The sequence below is a fragment of the Micropterus salmoides genome, unplaced genomic scaffold (genome assembly GCF_014851395.1).
Source record: "Micropterus salmoides isolate LMB-PRFRI ecotype aquatic unplaced genomic scaffold, ASM1485139v1 Ms_hic_scaffold_17, whole genome shotgun sequence".
Classification (NCBI taxonomy): Eukaryota; Metazoa; Chordata; class Actinopteri; order Centrarchiformes; family Centrarchidae; genus Micropterus; species Micropterus salmoides.
The window spans coordinates 21,972,458-21,995,115 of record NW_024040817.1 but is presented as its reverse complement, the minus strand read 5'-3'; the positions used below and the strand labels follow the sequence as shown (position 1 = coordinate 21,995,115).

General features: G+C 40.6%; 1 protein-coding gene across 1 annotated transcript; it reads right to left on the bottom strand.

Annotated features, from left to right (window-relative positions):
- Positions 1 to 982: 982 nt before the first annotated feature.
- satb1a (SATB homeobox 1a) lies at positions 983 to 16,232 on the bottom strand. Its single transcript, XM_038725879.1, has 11 exons — positions 15,579 to 16,232; positions 15,017 to 15,246; positions 14,351 to 14,527; positions 14,153 to 14,279; positions 12,801 to 12,924; positions 11,341 to 11,452; positions 9,412 to 9,947; positions 7,440 to 7,637; positions 6,408 to 6,563; positions 3,855 to 4,058; positions 983 to 2,553 (listed from the first exon to the last, which is right to left on the bottom strand). Exons 2-11 carry the CDS (start codon positions 15,231 to 15,233, stop codon positions 1,645 to 1,647), a joined length of 2,760 nt encoding a protein of 919 aa, XP_038581807.1. The 5' UTR covers positions 15,234 to 15,246; positions 15,579 to 16,232; the 3' UTR covers positions 983 to 1,644.
- Between the last annotated feature and the right edge of the window lie 6,426 nt (positions 16,233 to 22,658).

Here is a 22,658-nt window from a genome sequence, read left to right as displayed (position 1 = left end):
GTTTCGAGAGTCTTTCTAGCGTGATAACTCTCACAGACTGTCCCCAAAGCAAATTTTACACGTTGCTAAAATATCCCAACCAAATATTTTAAAAATGCAAAGGTCGTCTGATGATTTTATGCTACGTAGGAAGAAAACAACCATTGTTATATCTGTGAGACAGAAACAGCACAATGCCCTCCAGACTATCTCATCTGTGTTCCCGCAGATTCGATCACATGAGGTGAGAAACATCATATGTCTTTGTACGGATGAGTAAAGCTTCCACATTCTAATTGATGTTAATATGTTAAAGTTAGATTACCTTAATTTAAGTTAAAAGTTATCTGTCCCGGCATCTGGACTCTTAAAATGTACATTTTCTTCAATTAATCTTACTAATATCATATGCTCACAACAGATTGAAGTAATGAACATAGAGTGCAATTATAACTGAGTCTTCATTTTTACAGAGGAACCGCTATTATTTAATTTCAACAATTCGGCTTCAGTCTGATATTTGTAGTCCACAATCTTTAGTTTAATGTTTCTCTCATGAAGAAACATTAAACTGTGCACTCCATTCAGCACACTCCTTGTGAACAATAAAATTAGAACGATTGAATGTTAAAAGACAACATTTAGGTAAACCACTTTTCACTTTATCATTGTAAAATAACATGCATCAGTAGAAATACTGTGTGTAAACCATGATGTGTGTTCAGGGGCAAATTAGACCTCAACAAAACTTTGCAAACATTGTGAATAAAGTTGAGAAATAGGAACAAAACATTTACTCATTAGCCGTAGAGACACATGATACATCCATATGTTTGTCCATATGGCATCTCATCCATTGTTTCATCTGTTGATTTCTTAAGTTCTAATGTAAAAACAAAATGCAAAGGATGCCATGTCCTTTATGAAAGGATTCATTACAATTGCTACATATCATTCACATATTCAACTATCATTTCATTTAAAACAGAATCAGGAAACTTGATTGATTGACTTAATTTAATACAAGATGACAGACAAACTTCAACAAGAACAATGTAAGATAAAACAGTGAGATTCCTGAAGGAAATAGTTGAACTTTTAAACGACTGATCAAAAACACAAAGCACTCTCATAGTGAAAACAAAAATAATGGAGATATTGATAAAAAAAAAAAACAGACTGGCAGTGCCACTTTCTGCAAGGCATTTCTGGCATGGACGTTTCTTGAACTTTAGATCAGTCAACCAACTACAATTACTCTTTTTTTAGACAGTGATATGTAATCTCTTTGTATTGGGGTCCAATTCCTCCAGACACATATATCTACACAGAAACAATGTGTTATAACACTATCTGCACATGTAGTCACAGTTATTTTCTGTCTCAAGTGCAGTAGGGATTCTCAAATCACAGGACAGCTTTAAGTATAATGTAGGTGCACTGTCCGGGAATAAACACCAGCATCCTTCTAAGCTGTGATATAAACATATGCAGTAAGTCAGCTTTTTGTCCACACTACTTAAGGACACACACCTATATAACAGTCCAATACGAAAACACTGTGAGTCAGTACTTCTCCGGGACGTAACAGCGGCTGAGTTGCATGTGGACCAAAGACGTGAAACACCTCGGTGGCTCACGGGGATCATACTGCATGTATGTGGGTTAGATGTGGCTCTCCTGCTCCTCCTTCATAGGGGGAAAGGTTTGAGTGCCAACATCTGATTCTTTCAAAACATTTATCTTGCTCACTTCATTTCTCCCTGTTTGCTTCTCTACCTCCGTTTGTTTTGTTTCAGTCTCCCCATCACCTCCTTCCTCCTGCTCCTCTGCAGTTACGTCTGTCTGGGAGAGGTTTGGTTCTGCACAGCTGTACTGGCTGTCTCGACTGGGTTTTGGACTCTGGCTGCTGTGCTGATGCTTGTTGTGGTCCTGGCTGTTGAAGAATCTTCGGATGGTGTGTTTGGGAAGGCCCAGCTGAGCCGACAGGGTGTGGACCGCCTCCTCATCTGGGTTGAGGCCCACGTCCTGGATGAAGCTCTGCAGGATTCCCAGGGCTTCATGGGACACTCTTAACCCCCCACCTTGGAGCTCATCTCCACCTTGGACCTCATCTCCACCTTGGACCTCATTATCTGTCTCTGAACAAACCCCAGCAGTACCTTGGTCCTGATCACTGGGCCACTTCATAGTGAGCTTCTCCTTAACCCTGCCCTCTTTGCTGTCTCCAGTGATCTCATTACTTCCTTCCTCACCCACATTTCCATCCATCACTTGCCCCTTGCTTTCTGCGCCCTTGTCCCTCACCTTACCAGTACCACCCCAGTCCCCTGCCAGACTACTCCTCTCTCTTTGTCCCCCCTCAACCCAGTCCTTACTGTCCCCCCTCTCACCATTACTACTGCACCTGCCCTGCAAACGTACTCTCAAGTGCCCCCAGTTACCCCCAGCCTCGGACTCGGCTGGTGATGCGGCACATGGTTGCCGTGGAGACAGGTGAGGTCCTGCCTCGGGCTGGAGGGGTTGATGGGGTTGAAGATGGTGTTGCTGTGGCAGTGGAGAGTTTCGTTGGTACTGACAAGAGACATAGAGAAAGTAGAAGCAATTACAGTCAAAAGCCCGTCTTTAAGATTTTATATTATCAACACCAACTAATTTATTGTCGATGTGGATATTACCGTGTTTAATGTTAATGGTAGATGATGTGAAGGCAGCCTAGACAGAAATGTATTTGCATGATTTGAAGTGACAGGTCTTTTTTATTTGCATATTCATTTTTACGGACCATTATCAGATCCTATTTAAAATGTACAAGTAATGGATATATAATAATTGACTTCACTGCTTAATGAAATGCGCTCTATTCATTTTAGACTGTATGTTAAAGAGAAGTTACAAACACTGAATCACTGATAGAAGAATTGCTGTCATATCATGACAGAGACTAAACAACCTTATCTCATAGATTCTCTATGTTTTGCTTCTCAATTGTGGTGTTGTTTCTCGTGGGAGTTTTAAATAATCTCAATATAGAAATTGGTGGAAGTTCTGTCCTTTTTTTGACCTCAGTTTGAATGATTTATTTGCAGAACATACACAGACTGATTACCACATTTCAGACATATCATGGCTGGGTCGAAGGTGCAATGAAGGCACAGGACATGCTGCTCTGCTCTGGTAAGAAATGAAAGGGAGTATAAACTGTGTGAACCGCTGAGGTTTCACACATGAGATGGTCTGCAATGTAGCCATCCAGGGTTCATGTCCACAGAAGTAGTCAGGATCTAAACCAGTACATGTGACGTCTTGTCTCGTTTTTAATGCAATGGTATTGCACACAACATACTGTGCTTTCACAAACATAGGGACAGATTTTGTGACGTCAACTGTGAGTCTGTGTTATAATCAAGCCATAAATCCATGCCCAAGCTATGGAAGGGAATGAAAAACAAGTAATCAGCCTCGTTGCTCCTGACATTTTTGACATTACACTGTCACTGTTGTGCTGCTTTTCACACCCTATTGCACACACTGCAGCTCAATTGACATCTAACCTGATGTGTTTTCTTTCAAATTTCTGGTAACATTTAAAATTTTTATATAGCACTTTTCTTGTATGTTTTATATTTTAAAGTGCTTTAGAAAAAAGAAAGTACTGAAAATAAAAAAATGTTTATTGGAAGGTTCCAGTTATTTATCAGCTAGCCTTTGCTGCTCCTTTTAATTTATTCCAAACTGCTATTTATATAGCTGGTAAACATAACATGAAAAAAAAAACTCTCTGTGGATTTTTTTTCTAAAGCAAGATCTAACAAAGACAGAGTGTTCAGAACAGCGTGTGTGGAATGATATGTATTGTGTTTTTGCAGTCTCACCAGTGCATTGTCATTGCTGAGCAGCATAAGCCTGTCAGTGCAGTGCTGCTGTGCCGTTGTGTTGTTGCTTTCCTGTTCGTAGATAGCGTCTCGTTCAGTCTGGGACAGGCTGAGGAACCGGCGGATCATGCACAAGTTCTCCCACAGGGTCCGGTTCTCTGGGTTGGGATCCTCCTTCCAACGCAGCAGCTCACACAGCCAGCCCTACACGAGGAACGGTAAATCTTTACTTACCCTATTCATCATGTATAAACAGTACATAAACATTTAAAAATGTATTTAACACAGTATGATGCAGTTGTAAGCAGCCAATATAAATGTGTATTAATGGATTTGCAGGACGAGAACATACAAGGGGCTGACCAACTAACACATTGTGTAGGACTGAGCACACCAAGGTGCTCTGTGGTCATTAAATGGCCTTTTCTTCACCCAGTGGTCAAGACACTGTGTCAGCACACATTAGTACTTCTGAGGTGTCCTTAAACATGACCCTGACACCCAGGAAGCTCCTGTGGTGCAGCTCTATCTGACTGACCTGAGCCGACAACTCTGTAGAGCAAGAGAAAGCAAGAAGAGAAATATCCCACAACAAAAGAAAGCCTAATGTCCTGCCATAATTGCCACGATATAATAAACATATTCATTAGCCATGCTAATTAAGTCAATAATTCAGTTAATTAGTTCATTAAGTATAGTGAATATTTCTACATCAACAAGCTCATCTTCATATACCTCAGAGTATCAATATCTTAGGTCTTTTTGCTTTCTTAAGAGTCAAAAAGGATGAATGATGTCATGTTGAGCGCTAAGCTAAAAGTGGCTTGGTTTAACTTCTGGATGTCTTTGAAAACTAACACCATTCAGAGAAATACACGTTACCCAACAAAGGCTCAGCTTTTCATGCATCAGTCTAATTTCTGTGACACATATTTAAGTACACATATTACTGATCTAACCTTTTTGGCAGTTGGAGCATGTAAACAGGAAATGGTTTGAAAGTTTGATTTCATCTCATTTCATGGATAGACCCGGGCATCCACATTTACTTCTTAAGCTAAGCTAAGCTAACCTCACCATGCGACATACCTCAAAGCACTGCATGCTCAAACAAAAAGCATTTAGTTGTTTGTCTGGTACTAAGTCAGTAGAAAAAAAGGAAAATGTAAAAAAGAGGTTACAATATTTTTGACAAAGTCAGTTTCTCAAAGTCAGTCACTCATTGTTAAACATATTTATTTTACATCCACTCTCCTAATAATTTTGTGACTAATTAGAATTTAATAAGATATAAGTGGTAGTAACTGCAAAGGTGAGTTCAGCTTTCCCTTGGTGTATAAAGTGCAAATTCACAATAATTTACTTTTCACATTTATTCAACATGGGTTCATGTTGTAAAGCGCCTTGTCTATTTCCTGTTTGCTCTAATATATTATATTATATAATATATTTGCTCAAGCATAAAAAATAAAGGCAAGTTGAAAGATGATGGTGAGATCCTCTTAGGTGGATTTGGTTTTCTGCATCAGGAGGGAAGAAACTTGTGAGTGGCAGATTGACGAACGTAAAGCCAAGCTAGTTACAGATTCATGAACTGGAGCATGATTACATTTGCAAGCAGGCTGATAGGTACACACACACAAACAGAGAGAGTCACACACGTACACCTGGCTGTAGCCCAAGTCTAGCACACAATGCCATCCAGATGCAGAGTGCAGATAGAACAGAGAGATCCAGCCTGGTTCTGCCTGCCAAACAGCCGGGTAATACAGAGAGAGAGAGAGAGAGAGAAAGAGAGAGAGAGAGAGGGAGAGAGAGAGGTAATAAGAACATAGAGAAAGTAAAGTAAAAAGGGAGGCCAGCGAATAGATAGAATAAGAACCTCAGGGGTTTTGGACCACCTGTCTGTACTGGCATGACCACTGAATGACCTCCAAACATCTTCATGATGAGCAGAGAGAAGGGAAAGAGAAAGGAAGAGAGAAAGAAGAAAAGAAAGGAAGACAGAAAAGTGAAAATTGGAGACATGCACGAGAGCAAGAGAAAATGAGACAGCTAAAATCCCCCCATTCCATGAAGGGAAATTATCCTCAAAACAAAGGCAATAACAAGCTTATGGGGCTGCCATAAAAATGAGAACAATAAACACTCAAATCATGCCTGTGTGCGTATGTGTGTATTAGTGCATTTGTTTGCTTGTGTGTGTTTGTGGGATTGCGTGTACGTGTCTGTGCTTGTACAGTATGTCTATGTGCAAAAACAAGTGGTGTGTATGTGTGTGCGCCTATTTTTGTGTGGTGACTATTAAAGCGATAATTTAGGACACAATAGCAGTCTGATGCACTGATGATAGTCCTCTGCAGAGTACAGCTGCTGGTTGATTATCTGGGCTTTCCTCCACACACACTAGCCATCCCTGCTTTAACTGGGGAGATGGATTCATAAGAAAAGCTAAATTTGAACAGTCAAGCAATAGAAATGATTGGGTACAATATGTATGTGTTTCTAAATTGGACATCTTCATCAGATTCACACCAGCAAGCAAGTAAGCACCTGACTCTTGGAGGCGGCCACCTTTGCAAAAAGAGCCTGAGACACCTTGGCTCTCTTCATCTCGTGCTGAATCTCCTCGTAGATAGAAGCGCTGACATTGAGAACACAACTGTCTGTCCTCAACCCTCTGTCTCCTATAACTGGGGACAACCTTGCCTAAAATGAGATAGACAACACGACAAAAACACACACACACACAAAGGTGTTTATGCGAATGCAAAGACAACCCAGGCTTGGCCAGGCGCAACATCAGACATACTTTTAAGTATGTGGAAATGTGAAGCTGGTGAAAGATCATGTCCTTTTTTCAGCCTTAGTGCTGCCTATACAAAAGGGGGGTGACACTGCTTCCTGGCAGGAGAATCAGCTTGCAACTTCATGTATATCAGAGGATGTAGCAGTTTGAACTCTCTTCATGCCAACAGATGGAGTCAGCAGTGTAGTGCACAGGGAGCTGGCCATATTAGAAAGGAAAAATGAGAAACAGTTTATATATATATATTTTCCTGCACTGCGGTATTGAAAACATTAAAGACAGAAGTGGAGAAAAAAATGTCACCATGTCAACCTCATGGTGCTGTCAGGAAAGGCGGTTAGTAAGCTTCACAACGTCACTTGTTTGTATGATATTTTGTTGTTGTTTATGTCCTTTACTTATCAAATGCATTTGTTAAATTAATCTAGTTCAATCTCTGCTCTCTAGACTTTCATTTTATATTCATCCAATATATGTGAAAATGTGTCTTTTATAGCAGAGCATTAAATCTGCTACATTTTACTTTTGCTGAGTAATACAATAGTGATTTCAATTATTCTTGAGCAATAATGCAGCTAAGTAACAATATTCCCACTTCCGTATTTCAGTGCTTTTTCATGAGGAGAGTGTTACGGCAGAAAATTGTTTCCTCTTACATTTAATCTTTTATGCATGCTTTTATTATTACTGCATTAATTAAAACATTTCACAGCAGCTTTGTGACACCGATGTTTGATTTCATCTCTCTCTCTCTCTCTGTCTGTCTGCTGGCTGACCTGCGTGGGTCTTGGCGGTGTGTTATTGCAGCTGGGGGTGAATCCTGTCAGGCTTCTGTCTTTCTCCTCCTGGTAGATACGCTCCCTCTCAGCTTCGGGGAGCTGCAGGAAGCTGTACATGGCCCGCAGGTTTACCAGTAGAGACTGGGAGGCGTGTTTAGGGTCCTCCTCCTTCCGCAGAATCTCTGAAAGCAGACCCTGGTAAAGGCACAAACACAAACAATACCAGCAATAATTAATATAAGCAAGCCATAAACAATAATACATGCAAACAATGTCAAATTCATTCAGATATATTGGTGTATATTAGTGTTAGGTTACTATTTTAAGAAAATGATGTGAAAATGGTGTTCAAAGTTATCATAAGGCTATAGTTTATTCCTTTGAGCTTCTAATCATCTTTAATTTCAATTGAAATATCTTGAAAGGAATATTTCAACATTTTGGGAAAAGCTTTAATGTGCTTTCTTGGTGACAGTTAGATGAGAAGACCAATACCACACTTATATTTGTCTGTTAAATATAAAGCAACAGCCAGTAGGTGTTAGCTTAACTTAGCATGCACGCTGGAAACAGGGAGAAACTACAGTTTGATGTTTTTACACTTCAGTTTTTACAAATTACATGAGGGTGGTATTGATCTTTGGATGATTTGGAAGGATGACACACATTGGGAGTACAATTTGAAGGCAAAATCACTGATGAAACTGATTTCTTTCTACATGTTTATATGTTAAATCAATATATATGCACACATAATGATTAAGTATTAGTTATTTCTTTACATAAAGATGCCAAATATAAAGTTTCTCAAATGCCTAAATGAATTTTTCAAAAGCTCCTCACATCCCACTCTGGATCTCATTCAAAGGGGCACCTTGTCAAGTTCCTGTGGTTTAATGTTTCACAGCAATAGCTGGTACACAGACGGTTCCCAGTCAGTGCTAAGCACACTACTTGCATGTAGAGCTAGCATTATTCTGGGTGTATCTGTGTCTGCAGGAAAGCCTTCAAACATCACATGCAGATTGTAGGGTTTTCTTCCTGAAAAGAAATCAGATTTCACGCTGGCAGTGAAATGGAGAGAGAGAGGAAACTGCCTACTTATTCAAATCATGGATCATCTTTGGATCCACCCAGCAAACCTCTCCTTCCAAATAGATGGAGGCTTTACATGAATCGTCAAATGACAAATGCTCCCCTCACTTCTATATGGCATCTTGGCATCAAGCCCAACTTGTATGGCTGGCACTGAAGCACCTTGGAATTGGCAACAGGGAAACATGGGGGTGGATAATAACTAGCCCTGCTTATTGTGATGAAAATGATAATGATGGTAATAATAATAATAACAATGGGCTTAGCCTGTCCTCTGAGCCCCATTTCTGTGGGTGTGGTAGTGAATGTAAAATGATGGACACAGATAACGTGGCATTTTAGTGTTAGAGGCGATGGCGGAGGGAGATATGGATACAAAATGAGGGAAACCAAAGGAAGGAAAAAGGCAATGATGAAAAAAAAACATGGATTGATGATCAGAGGTAGAGATTAAACAAATAGAAGGGCATGAAAGGTGGCAATATGGAGGGACAGTAAAATACAGGAAGAGGTAGAGAGGGAGACAGCATTTCTCTAAGGGGTTGCGATTAGTTGGCCTAGCAGCTGCTTCAGTGCTGGCACCAGCTTTGTGCTGCAGAGAGCTGGCACAAACACACACAGACACACACACAGACACACACACACACACACACACACACACACACACACACACACACACACACGGGGGAGGGGGCACTGCGGCAAAGGCCATGCCAATGTGCCAACCATCAAACACACATATTCACAGAACACACTTACCTACAACCACAACACCAGAAAACGCTTCCAAAAGATAATCTCCAGAAAACAGTTGCAACCTCTTTTAACATCCTTTCATTCAGATCAAAGTCACTGTGATGTATGTGTTCCATACCTGGGTTCTGTTAAAGGCCACCCGGGCAAAGACGGCTTGGGAGATGCCTGCTCTCTTCAGTTCCTCCCTCACACCATGGTAGATGTCACTTGGCACATCTGTGGGCCCAACAGAAGACCCAGCGGATATCTGGTTTTGTGGCCCGGCTACAGGACTTACGCCTGGGCCACAGTGTGCCTGCTGCGGGGCTTGTGAATCAGGGGCTTTTGAGAAGACCTTTCCAGGTGCCCTCCCTACAGGCGGATGGTTGAGATACTGCTGTGGGGACGGTGAGAGACCCTGGCCAGCTAGCATACGGCTAACAGCATACTGCTGGTTGAGAAACTGGGCCATCACCAGCTGCTGGTTGACCATTTGGGAGCTGAGAGGTTGGGTTACCAACCCGTGAGGGCGCAGGCCAAGAGGAGAATGGCCACATATGTTGGCTACTTCTCCACGAGAGAAAAGAAGGGTGGAACTCTGATCAGTTGGGCTACCTGTGATTGGCTGCTGGGTGAGTGAGATATGTGTGGACTGGTCAGAGAAGCTGTCAATCTCTGTTCCAGGAAAAGGAAAGCAAAGACAGATGTACAATTATTAACACACCAAATACTAACAGTGTGTCCCAAACCCATACTCTATACTAATTCTAAGCCGGCTAGCTTTGACTATGTGGTATACAGTATACAAAATTATGTATACTCAAACCAGAACAGATGCAGGCTAAATACGGATGATCTTTGATCGTGCTGGCGGTGGAAACTTTAGTCCCACAATTTAATACACAAATTAAATGAAAAAGATGTTTTAATAAATTGTGGGTGGTAGGGGGACACCTACAGCTTGGAGAATTACATCTTAAAGGTACCATATGTAAGAATGTATTAATCACTTTGTATTGCCAGTGTGTGAATGGATTGTAACATAGCTTAAAAACAAGACCTTCCACAACTTTCTCAGTTGCCTAACAGGCTGGGGACTGATTTTTTGTAAAGGGCTTGGGACGGTTTTTCCTGGAAAATCAAATGGATGTGACGTTTATGTGTACTCCCGAATGCCTTCTCTTCCTCTCTCCTACAGTGCCAACATTGTGCAACCCTTGCTAATGTTAGGTAAGAAATGGAGTGGATGAATTGCTAGCTAACTAAAGTTGCAAAATTCTGTCTTCAGTGGATATTGTCCGCTAATTCATTCGAACTACTGGAGCTGATCTTGCTGGTAGACTGGTTAGATTGCAGTTGGCTACCTAACCTTATCTTGCTAGCTTGCTAACATTATCACTAGCAAAATACTATCTGACTGCATAATCAAAGTGGGCCAACGATGAATCTCTCTTAGGTCCAAGCTGGGCTAATTTAGCTCTGCTTTCTAGTAAGGCATTGGCAGCCAACTAGCTAACTGTATCCTAAGCTAAGTTGGGGTTGTCTGGCTGGCTATGGTTTGACTGCACAGCGTGGATCTTATGTTGGTTTTTTCGAGGCATTGGTAGTAAGTATCATGGAGCCAATGGTCCAAATAAAATCTAGAAACTTTACATTATTCTAAATATCATTGTAATTTCTTTTCCAGCATTCAGTGTTATTTTGGCAGGACGATGCCTGCTCAAGCCTACAGAATGCACGCACGAGCAACAGGATGCTGACTGCAGTTCAGTTAACGGCCACCGGAGTCATGAATAAGAAGGGCTTTCTGAAAGTTACACATAGAACCTTAAAGAAAAACATTTAGCTTTTTCTATGTAAAGTTTAAGCAACATTTCAAAATCGCAGTTTGATTTATGTCCAGTGTTGCACATATATAATTTCCTGTTTGTCTAACTGCTAAGACAGTATACTATTATGATCAGTGTGTAGTATATTGGCCTACTGTGCAGAATAAGTGTGTAGTATAGATTTGGGACATAGTGTAAGACTTAATGTTTACATGCAGGCTTGATTTGAAATCTCTTACCCTTGAAGCATTTGGTCTTCCTGAAGTGCTTGTACCATCGACCAAACTCATGACACTTGGCAGCTGAGACATTTGCATAGTAAGTGCTATTTACAATAGATGATATCATACTCTGAAACAGAGGGGAAAAGACAATAGAAATTCATTAAATTTTCCAAGCTCCTGCTATGGGCGGCCTGGGTGTCTCAGCTGTTCACACATCTGATATTAATGAACTCAGACCTCTGTTATTAAAAAGACCCCCAGGTAAATAGGATAATAAAGACAGATGAGTGTGTCAGTGTGCAAGCTCAACGTGTGCATATGTGTGTATGTACAGCATGTGTATGCATGCATGTATGCACTGGAGGTCATCAGAGACTATGCCTCTCTATCTGTCTCACTCACTCACACACACATAGACTGTACACAGATGAAAAATGCATACATACACAAACACACACACACACACACACACACACACAGTTTTTCCCAGAAGACTGTGCTCTTCTACAATCTTTACATCTGATTACATCTTTCATCTTCTCATATTTGTTTTAATCTGCTTCTTGCAAACAAGAGAGCTGGTAAAGGAAGTGATAGGAGAGAGAGAGAGAGATGGGGAGGAAAGATGGGGGAGGGAGGATTGGCTTAGTCTCAGATCTGTAGAGAAGGAAGGAATCTCAAGGAGATAGAGATAGTGAGCAATTTCTCTTTATCAAACTGTAGATGTCCTATGCACCCTCGGGCAAAATAACAGATACACTAAGTTGATAATTATGAATATTCATAAAGAGACCATCCCCAAATACTGCATCATTAATGTAAAATTATTTCTGCAGTTGTGTCTGTGTTTGCTTAATTAAACACACCAGAAAACCAGATTTGGATGTTGTTGCTCAATCAGCCAATAGTTCAGAAAAAGCTATGGAGAGTGATAGACAGATAGGTGAGAGTAAGACGGTGGGTGAGGGTGACAGATAGAGTGACAGGCACACAGGCTATAGGGATTTTTACGAGATAGCCATCTCTTTTTATCTACTTCTCTCTTGCGCTCTGCCCCCACACCTTATCTACCTCAGCATCTGGACTTCCCGTTTAACTATTGGACCACACGCTTACTCAGCCTCATACGTCGAAGTAGGCACAAACACACACACACACACATATACACACACACACACTCCCAGGACATGGAAGGACAAAGACATTAAATGTGTACATAATTTGAACTTTAATCAAATTTCTCTTCTCTCCTCTAGTATAAATGCAAAAATTGAGTTCCCACGGGTAGAGACTGATTTCTGAGGTTTAAGATGTGGTTTTAGGGTTCAGGTTACAATTAGGTTCAGGTTTGTGTAAGGGGGAATGCATTATGTCTATGAGATGTCCCCACGGAGATAGTGCAACAGCAATAAGTTATCACAGGTGTTGCTGCACATAAAGAGCTGTGTGTGTGTGTGTGTGTGTGTCTCTTGTACCTGGGACAGTGGGCACTCCTTGGCCAGGGTGCTCTGGTTCATGTCCTTGAGGAGCTCCTTCAGAGCGTTTCTCACAGTTGAGTGACTCCACTGCTCGGCTGGCAAGTCCTCCAATTTGGGACAGCTAGACAAAGAGCAAATTAAAATGACCTCCACTTGAATTGTAGCATTTTGATATGTTACAGTTTAAAGGGAAAGTCCAGTGATTTAGCATTTCGCTTCCATAAATTTGACAATCTGACTTTTACCTGCTATGACCAAAAGTGCTAGATCCCATGATGTAACTTAATGGCATCTTTCCTTAGATCCTGATGGCATAATTATTTTCTTAAGAAAGCTCCCTTCAGAGCCACACAAGACATAAAACTGTTTTCACAGGCTGATTAGTACTACTTGTGTTTTCTTTGGAGCCTCTTCCAGCATACACTGGGTGATGGGCAGGCAAGATCCTGCACAAGTTTCCAGTCTAACACACACACACAGACACACTTTTGCCGGTGGTAGTGAAAGTATGATCTTTGTGAAGAAACTAAAGCACTTAATAAACAAATGAATTAAACGAATAAACGCATGTGAGCAAAGGGAAAGCAAACATGATCCAGGTCCCTCTTACTTTGAGATAACAGGCCTTTTGACATTTTGACTTGTCACAGTTGGAAAAGCACAGTCACAAGTGTAATATAATGAATGATCTGTCTGACTTCCATTAAGCTGCTTCCATTGTTAGCCATCGCATGTTATTAGTCACACCTGTGTTTCTCCTGTCATGACAAGTCAAAATGTCTGCTGTGGAAAATACTTACAGTATATATCCTGTATATCTCTATTTTAGTATCTTGTAATCATAAATAAGCTGCACTGTCCTGACTCTCATGGTGGATCTGACCCAAGACCTAATATGTGGAAAACTAAAGGTCCACTGTCAAAACAATGGAAGAGACATTTATTATTCAAAAATGTTACAAGTAATAACTTTTAATATCTTCCACCATTAAAATGCGCATCAATATTCATTGCTTGAAGCAAATAAAATTACTCATTAAACTATTTTAATGCCATTAGATTAATGGCATTAAAATAGTCAAAAAACAAGAAATGTATCATGGAGACTGCACACCAAAATAGAATTTGTATGGGTATGATTTGGTCCATGCCCTTTGGTTATTTTCTTTTCTTAATGCATATTAGGGATTGTGGGTAGCTGGAGTCTTGCACTGGGTGAAATACTGGGAAATACTCAACCAGGCTTGAGTCCATCACATGGCAAACACACTCAGGCTCACATTCACACCTAATTTAGAATGCTGTAACTGTAGACAGACATATTTATTCATGTGATCTCAGCTCCCTACCTGAGCAGCTGTATTTTAAGGGTAATGACATGATGAACGTCCTGCAGCATGTCAGCCACTGTGGCATCTGGAGCATCTGTTACACAGGACAGAGGCACCGGGTTCCACTTGCCCACCTGGATCAGACCTGAACATACACACAAATTGTTAGAAAATGATTGACTTGTGATGTTGACTGTGCATGTTTGTGTTTTGTACCTTTAGCCTGTGCAGCAGAGCTGTGTGAGTAGCCCAGTGTCAGCAAAGCCATCTCTATCAGCTGGTTAAACAACAGATCTCTCTTGACTAACACAAACTCAGCATGTTCTTCTCTTCTCTCTCTTTCCAGAGGGCTCTCCCTGTGCTCCACCACACAGAACACCGGCAGCAGGCTCCCTGAGGTGATAGACACAAATGTCATACATCATGACACATGACAGTGAAGACTGATATGTATCGGACAAAGCAGAGAGTGCATATATGACATAAGGGGAATTCTTTAACCAAATGTATAATTTTTAAGATTGGCCCTGCACAAAGAAAATCTTAGTTGCATATGACCATTAGCTTATATTGCATGATCAAGTCATATATTGGGTTGTTTATTTTTTTCAAACCAAAGTTATACAATGTTTTTGAATTTCCAGACTTGTTTCAAAAATATAATCACATCAAACCAGATCCATATCAGAGTAACATTTATATCCCCCCCCAACAAACCCCAGATAGTTATTAGCCATATCAGATGAGATGTAGGCGTCATAATTGCTGTACTAAAGACCCAATCTGTAATATCATGTTTCAAGTAAGTGTAACTAAAAAACCCCCACTGTGCCCCACCTCTGCATCTATTCTCTGAACTCTTCCCCATATCAGCCAGTGTACCTCTGCTTTGCCAGCTCTTGCTCTGTGGCCTCACTGTGGTGGGTTTTTGGGCCAGGCAAGGGGTTTTGGCCACAGGGCTCCCCTGCCTGCTCCTCTCCTGGGCCGAGGGTCCCGCTCCGTTTTGCTCCAGTCGTGCCAGCTTGGCAGGAGGGGGCCGGGGGTGTACAACGGGATCACTGCCCTCAGGTTTCTTGGCTCCATTACACAGGCCGTCCATCTGTGGTGTCACACTACTCACAATACAGAGAGACAGACACTTTGTCTTGATAGTATGTTTGTGGTGGTCAGCAGTGAGTTTATGGTGACCCTTTTTTTTTTGTTTTTGTTTTTACCTCTAACCTATTTTAAGATAACTTTTGCAATGACATATTTATTGTCCATAAAAAAAAGTGTAATAGGTAGAATAGACTAATTCCTACCCAGTAATTAAACAATTAGCATAGTAAGTAGGCTACAACAAGAAGTATATTATCTAGATACCTGGGGAGTGTTCAGGGAGTGGGAAATAAATTCAGGCATTGTGTCTAACAAGAAAATTAGAAAGCAAAATTTTTACACACACAAGCTCAGATCTGAAGGATATCCGGATCAGTATTAGGGGATGACCTTCACCCAGATGCGACGATTAGGATAACCCTCGAAATCCAGTAAAAAGTCCAGTGAATGATAGAGCGCAGTTTCCCATAATAAACCTGCTGTCATCTCCAGGTGCGCCGCTGTACGCGACAGTGATTCAGTTCATCTTCAGCACCTAAATGCGTCCCACGTCGTATTTCGCTGAAGTTTGATCAAGGCGAAACCAACCTGTTTCAGTCGGCACAACGTGCATGTCCGACCTGCCATCATACATCAACAGCCCATTCCTGTAGACATCGGCTGTATCCATATGTTATCCTCGCTTCCGTGGATCTCCAGTTGAGAAACAGAAACGCTTCTCTTGGCTGTCGGTATGGGTCCTTTTACTCAAACTAACCGTTCGTTAAACATCGACATTATCTCGTGTTTACTCTCTGAGTAGTTTTGCTCGTATCCCCCCTTGTTATCCGACCGTTCCCTTTCTGCTGTAATGATAAATTAGCCTCAGCGCAAGTTTAGAGCAACCTCCCATCCGGAGCACCGGGACATGCTGTTACTGTAGCTCAAGCTCAACAGAGAACAATACACCGCTTGGAGCTCCCGAAGTACATTCCCTATCATATATCAGGCTACAGCACTGACTCCGGGACAGCAGTTGGTCGCACTTCAAAGCCGTATGCGCAAGCGAGGAGAGAGAGAGAGAGAGAGAGAGAGAGAGAGAGAGAGAGAGAGAGACACACACACACACACACACACACACACACACTCATAAATACACGGACCCAGCTGCATTAGCATATGGTGTAATAATGAATTCACTAGCGCGCTCCGTAAATGTATTAAATGTGACAATTGCGCATAAATCTATTTATTATTTTCTGCCGCATGCTGTGCACGCAGTTATTATTGTCTTTAGGGTATTGGAGCTCTCCATGGTAACAAAGTGGAGCAGGACAAGGTGGAACTGGCTGACTGATATTAACTTTTGAGCGGGGATGTTGTCACAAGATTATCTGTGGCTCATGTTTTAGACTATCTGTAGATAATCACGGTGTTTGATGCACGCAGAATGTGCTCTCCCTTTACATTTGCATTAGTAGCCTATAGGCCTAAAGTATAGTAGCATATGGTATTGTAAATGGTAGCCTACAGTATATTGTAGTAGCCCGTAGTATACCTAGTACTCAATATGCAATACTATAGGCTGCTATAGGCCTACCGGACTATACTACATACCATAGTTTAAAATACTGTGTATACTTGTAGGCCTATGGGGCCTATTAGTATAAGCAAACCTATACCATAGCTTTAGTAGCCTACAATACATTGTAGTGGTACAGGATCTCTTTTTATTGGGTATTCCACACTATGCTATGCTATACTATACTATGTCATACTATAATATGCATCACAGTTTAATACACAATAATATAATAGGCTATAGGTCTACTAGTATGGCCTATACAAGAACCAGGAAAATATATCATATTTCTCCTGTATTAGCTTTTCTGCCCTGGCTCTGTAAAATCCAGAATAGGATCACTTACAAACGCCTAATGGTCAAGTACCATCTTATCTTAAAGAGCTCATAGAGCCCCACTAGAACACTGAGCTCCCAGAATGCAGGGTTAGGCTACTTGGGCTAACGCTTCCAAAAGTAGAATGAAAGCCAATGCCTTCCTCTTGTGTGGAACCAAGTTCCAGTTTGGGTTCAGGAGGCAGAGGTGAGCCCTGAACCATCCCTTAGTTATACTGCTATAATCAGCCTAGACTGCCAGGACACTTCTTTCTTCTATCTCGCCTCTCTCTTCTGTCACTTTTTGCAGGTGTTTCTGTCTGGTATAATACTACTACTACTGCTACTGTAATTTTCTTTCATTGATATTTGTATTATTAGCATTACTATTATTTTGCATGTCTATGTGAACCTTGTATTGTGCTACTGTATATTCTCTGTCCTCCTGCTCTCTCACTTTCTCTCAACCTAACTGGTTGAGGCAGGCGGCCGCCCACCTTGAGTCTAGGTTCTGCTCGAAGTTTCTGCCTGTTAAAAGGGAGCCACTGTCTCCAAGTGTAAGCTCATGGTGGGAATTGTTGGATCTCTGTAAATAATATTCTAAAGAGTACTGTCTAGACCTGCTCTATAGAAAAATGCAATGAGATAACTTGTTATTAATTGGAGCTATATAAATAAAATTGTAATGTATGGAATAGTATAGTATAGTACAGAGTCTTGTAGTATCTTGTATTATGCAACAATATTCTGTAGTTACTGTTACTATACTGTATATATACTATACTATGCTAGAATTACACAGCAGGGTAGTTCTTCATGTAAAAGTAGGCTACTATAGACAGCAAGATGTAGCTTAGCTATAAATAATTCTCAAAATGATCATTTGACTCTAATCATTTAACGCTGACACTGCTCAGTAAAACACATATCTCAAACTACCCAAAGCTCAAAAAAGACATGAAAGGAACATTTTCCATCACTGTACCTCAAAGGTTTGATAGAGCTGGATCAAGTAGCATAAGACAGCTTTGTCTTCTGTCGTGTTCGCAGAAACTTCAGGTAGCGGCCAAGTATCAGCAGACCTCCCCCTGCAGCCCACTGCAGACAAGATGCACCTTTGGAGCTGCGACCCCTAAATGGCGCTTGAAATATCTGCAGGTATCACAAAGCAAAGGGTAGCCGGTGTGTGTAAATTGTGTCTGTGAGAGGAAGAGAAAGAGAGGAAGAGTCAGAGATCCATCAATGTGGCAGATAAGATTCAAAGACTTGCCCCTTGAAATGTTACACCAGTGTGGTTACAGGTCTGTCTTTTCTACAGAGGAAACGGGCACATAAATGGGTGGATGTTGTGCAATGAGAGTGTATGTTTGGGGAGAGAGAGCATGCTCTACTACTTTTGACTAATTAAACAAAGTGAATTAGCTATCTCCCCAGCCAGAACGACTCATGGCTGGTTACACATCATTCATCGTGACTAATTCAGAGAGAGAGATGTCACTCAGCTGGGTGGAAATGTGTGTGTGTGCATGTGTATCACTCCGATTGCACCTCTGGTTATGCTTATGTATAGGTTCACTGTTGTGTGTGTGTGTGTGTGTGTGTGTGTGTGTGTGAGTGTTTTAGAGATATTTACTACTATTTTGTGTGTGTGCTTGTGCTATTAAGTGTTAATATGTTCACATTTTTCTCTCTCTCTCTGTCACCCTTTGCTCTACTACTTTATCACTGGCTTGATATGTCGTCGATGAGGCTGGCATGCTAAATGATAATTAAGACCATTACACGCTCACAGAGCATGCTACCAGTGCAGCACACAGCTCCCTCAATCGGAGCCTCATCTCAGGGGACACCCCACTACTCACACAGTCGTGTATCTCTCCAAATTAGGTTAGATTTTCATTCCACCTCATTCGCCATGGATGTGATGTGGTTATTATAAACTCATGATATGGTTAGTGAGCCTGCTGCCATTAGATGGGTGGAGGCATCATGTTGGCACGTTAAAAGGGGAAATGGATTGCCAACACTCAGTATTGCAAATCTCTGTGTCTTTTGCTCATGCATACTCATGTTCTGAAGTATGTTTGCAGATGCACACAAACGCTTACAATCTGATACACAAAATGTTATATAAACACACACACACACACACACACACTGATGACACACTCACAAATGGATGTGTTAGTGAAGACTGTGAAGCAGACACACATATCTCACCAGTAAATTGACTTTTAAGTACTTTACTTATTATTACACTTCTGTATTGTTACCATACGATTTTAAATGCAGGACGTTTCCTTATGTAATGGAGTAGCTCCTGTCCATGTACCAGCGCAGGTGTCAAATATTAGCTGAGGAAAACATAACCTCAGGTTAAGGTGGTTTTGGTGTATCTATTCAAATCAGAAAGTCTTTCACAAAAGAGTTTCAAGCTTGAATGCAGGGACCTCCAGATTTCAGATGTGATTGTGAGCTCGGGATCAGATGAGATGTGCCCTCCCTGCCAATTAGATTGTAAAAAAAATGATGGGATTTGTTTTCTGGATAGAATGAAAAAAATGTCTTAAACTTTTGCTTGAGATAAGGATGTGAAGACATAATTAAGGACTACAGGTAGAAGGTGGAAACAACTGTTAGAAGAGGGCATATGGGCCTGATATGTCATGTGCCATTTCGATATTGCTTATATTCGGAGGGCTCGTGCAGTGTGACTTGTGTGTGATGACGACAGTACAATTGTGTGTGTGAATGTGACGTGTGTACATACTGCACACACAATATGGGCTATTAGCTTTGTCAAACTGTGTGTGTAAAATTAACTTATAGCCGTATCTTTAAACTGCCATGCCCACTTCTTAGATAGCACCCGAAGGCATCATAAAAACCATTAAGTTAAAATGTCGGCACAGTGTTGCCTTTGCAATGCCACAAGGGAGTCTTAAAGCATAAATGCATGACTGTATGTTATACAGACGCGAAGCCAGATAAGATTAGAGTTTAACCATGACTGTTTATAATGAAACCAAAGAACACAGAGAGACATAGAAGTGGTGTTGAAATTACAGCGGAGCCGCATATCACTCATCCAAAACCAAATTTATAGTGTGCAGGTAAAGACTAATGTCACTCATCAGTTTTTTTATTTGTGCACTAACTGCTAACATTTCTTTGATGAAATATATCAGCTATGGATGATGCTTATGAAGGGGTTGTACATAAGTTTCTTATCAGAATTCACACTGGATATCAGCCAGAGTTAGGGGTGCTGAGAGAAACTCTGAGAGAAATGCTGTGTGACATTCATGGATTTTGCATTAATTTGAATGGCCAGGATTGTTTATATCAAATAACATTATATACTGTGTACATTATTTGATATGTCAAAGCAGCCACAACAACTACAGGAACACTGAACTAATGCTATGTAGCATATAGTAATAGATGTTAACTAAGACTCAAGTCTGCAGTGTGGTTCATGCACTTCACTGATAAACCTGAGATTTATGCAGAGTTACATTAGGCTTCGTGATCAAATGATCGGTTTTTTGATCCGTGTCTCCACTTCTGTCCATATGCATGACCTTTCTCTTTCTCTGGGGAATACAGTAAGTTTAAGCCTCAAAAAATTAGAGCAAGCTCCAGTTACCAAATATATTTCATTTCATCATCTATATAACCATATAACACATCCTGTTGTACTAATGGCCCACGTGTCACTGTACATTGGCAGTAAATGCAATTACCTTATACTCTAGCTGTAGCTGGCTGGATTGAACTCTCTGGGTCTGTCTGACCATGTGGCCTGACATCTTTAGTTACTTTGATTCAGTGGGACACTCTAAACTCCCTAAAAAACAACAACACCTCAATGTGTTTGTGTGTTATAGGTCCAACCTGCCTTGCCTTGGCTTAATTGGGGCTGCAAAAGAGGGTGTTTCCGTATTATAGATTAATACATATTAATGATACACAACAGATTACAATTCAAACCCAATTCCTACCAGAAATACTAGTTTATTACGCATATAAATCCCAGCAAAAAGAAAGTCATTATATGTTTAATTCCTGTGTCAATGCACGCTATGTATTTTAAAGTTCCTTTGTCCTCAATTTAAAGATTTCTCTGGTGCCTCCTACTGGAAGTATAAAAAGGCATCTCACCCAGGGACAGAATAAACAAATGACAGCACAACAAAAACTGCTAAAAATTTCACTGATTGTCTCATTTTTCTACAAACAAATAAATATACAAAATATGACGTATTTTCTATAATCACATAATAATTCCAGACACAGGGGCTTTAAGTGCTGCTTACCATAGAATCTCTCACTCAAAATATGGCTGTTTGTGCACTAATATAAGTGATACCATGTAATAATCTTTAATTTTTAATTTCTTTTAAAACAATTATAATACTAGAAGAGTGCACTCAATAGAGTACAGATCATTGTGTGTCTGGGGGCACGTGGGTGGAGAAGAGGGAGTGCAGGGGAGGCTGTGTGTCCAGTGTGTACAAATGAGAGTAGGGGAATGAAGAGAACGTTTTTGTGTAAGTTGTCTTATGTAGATGTATGCAACGTTTTTAATAAAAAGTATTTTTTGGATTGTAAAGTATAGTGTACATTTTCTTACTGTTATATACAGTCTGTTTTCTTACACTGCTAGATATAGCCTATGCAATTTTTTTAATTAAGTAGTTTTGTAAAGTGTAGTCTCAATATTGTTTAAGATGCACTGAATAGTGTAATGTCTTGCAAAAGAGCGTCCTGGGTTCGTTACTGGATAAACTTAGTAAGTAAACAATAAACGGGATAATGAGATCAAACTTCTGAATTAGAACATAGTTATTTATTTAGAACATGTTGTAGTAACACACCACACAAAATTAAACCCTTCCCCAACTGCCACTCCCCTCCCAATCAAAAAAGAGTTGAAACAGATGGCGGTGAAGATATAAATTGGGATATTTTCATCTCATATTATGCCCAAATTTAGTGGATCATAACATATTGATTGTGGAATTAATCAGCAGAATATGATTCAAAACCTTTCTGCAGATATCAGTCGGGGTGGGGGAAAAATACATTTTTAGATGCATCGAGATGCTGACAATTCTGAATAGATTCACAAATCGATTTTCAAAATGTTAATTGATAACGTAATGTTAACTTTACTATGAACTATGGTGCACACACAAAATGTGTGTTTGGAGCGCTGATCTGGCTTAAATGCTGCATTAAGCACTTCATTACTTGACCATCACTGTAAGTTGGATGTCTGTTTTAATTTTATTAGCTGACATTTATGGAAGTATATGTGTTTCACGCTGCCTCACCTCAGGGACATGAGTCACGTGCTACTTTACATGTATCGTGTGTGTTAGCATGAGTGTCTGTAGGCACAGTTTGTGTGCTTGTTTGAAGCGACTGAGGTGATATATGATTCACAGCAGTCCACCTGATGACCTCACTTTGTCTAAATGACATAACAGCTGTAACAGCTGCTTCACTTTTGTGTAGGATCTGAGTAGGAGGCAAAGTACTTGG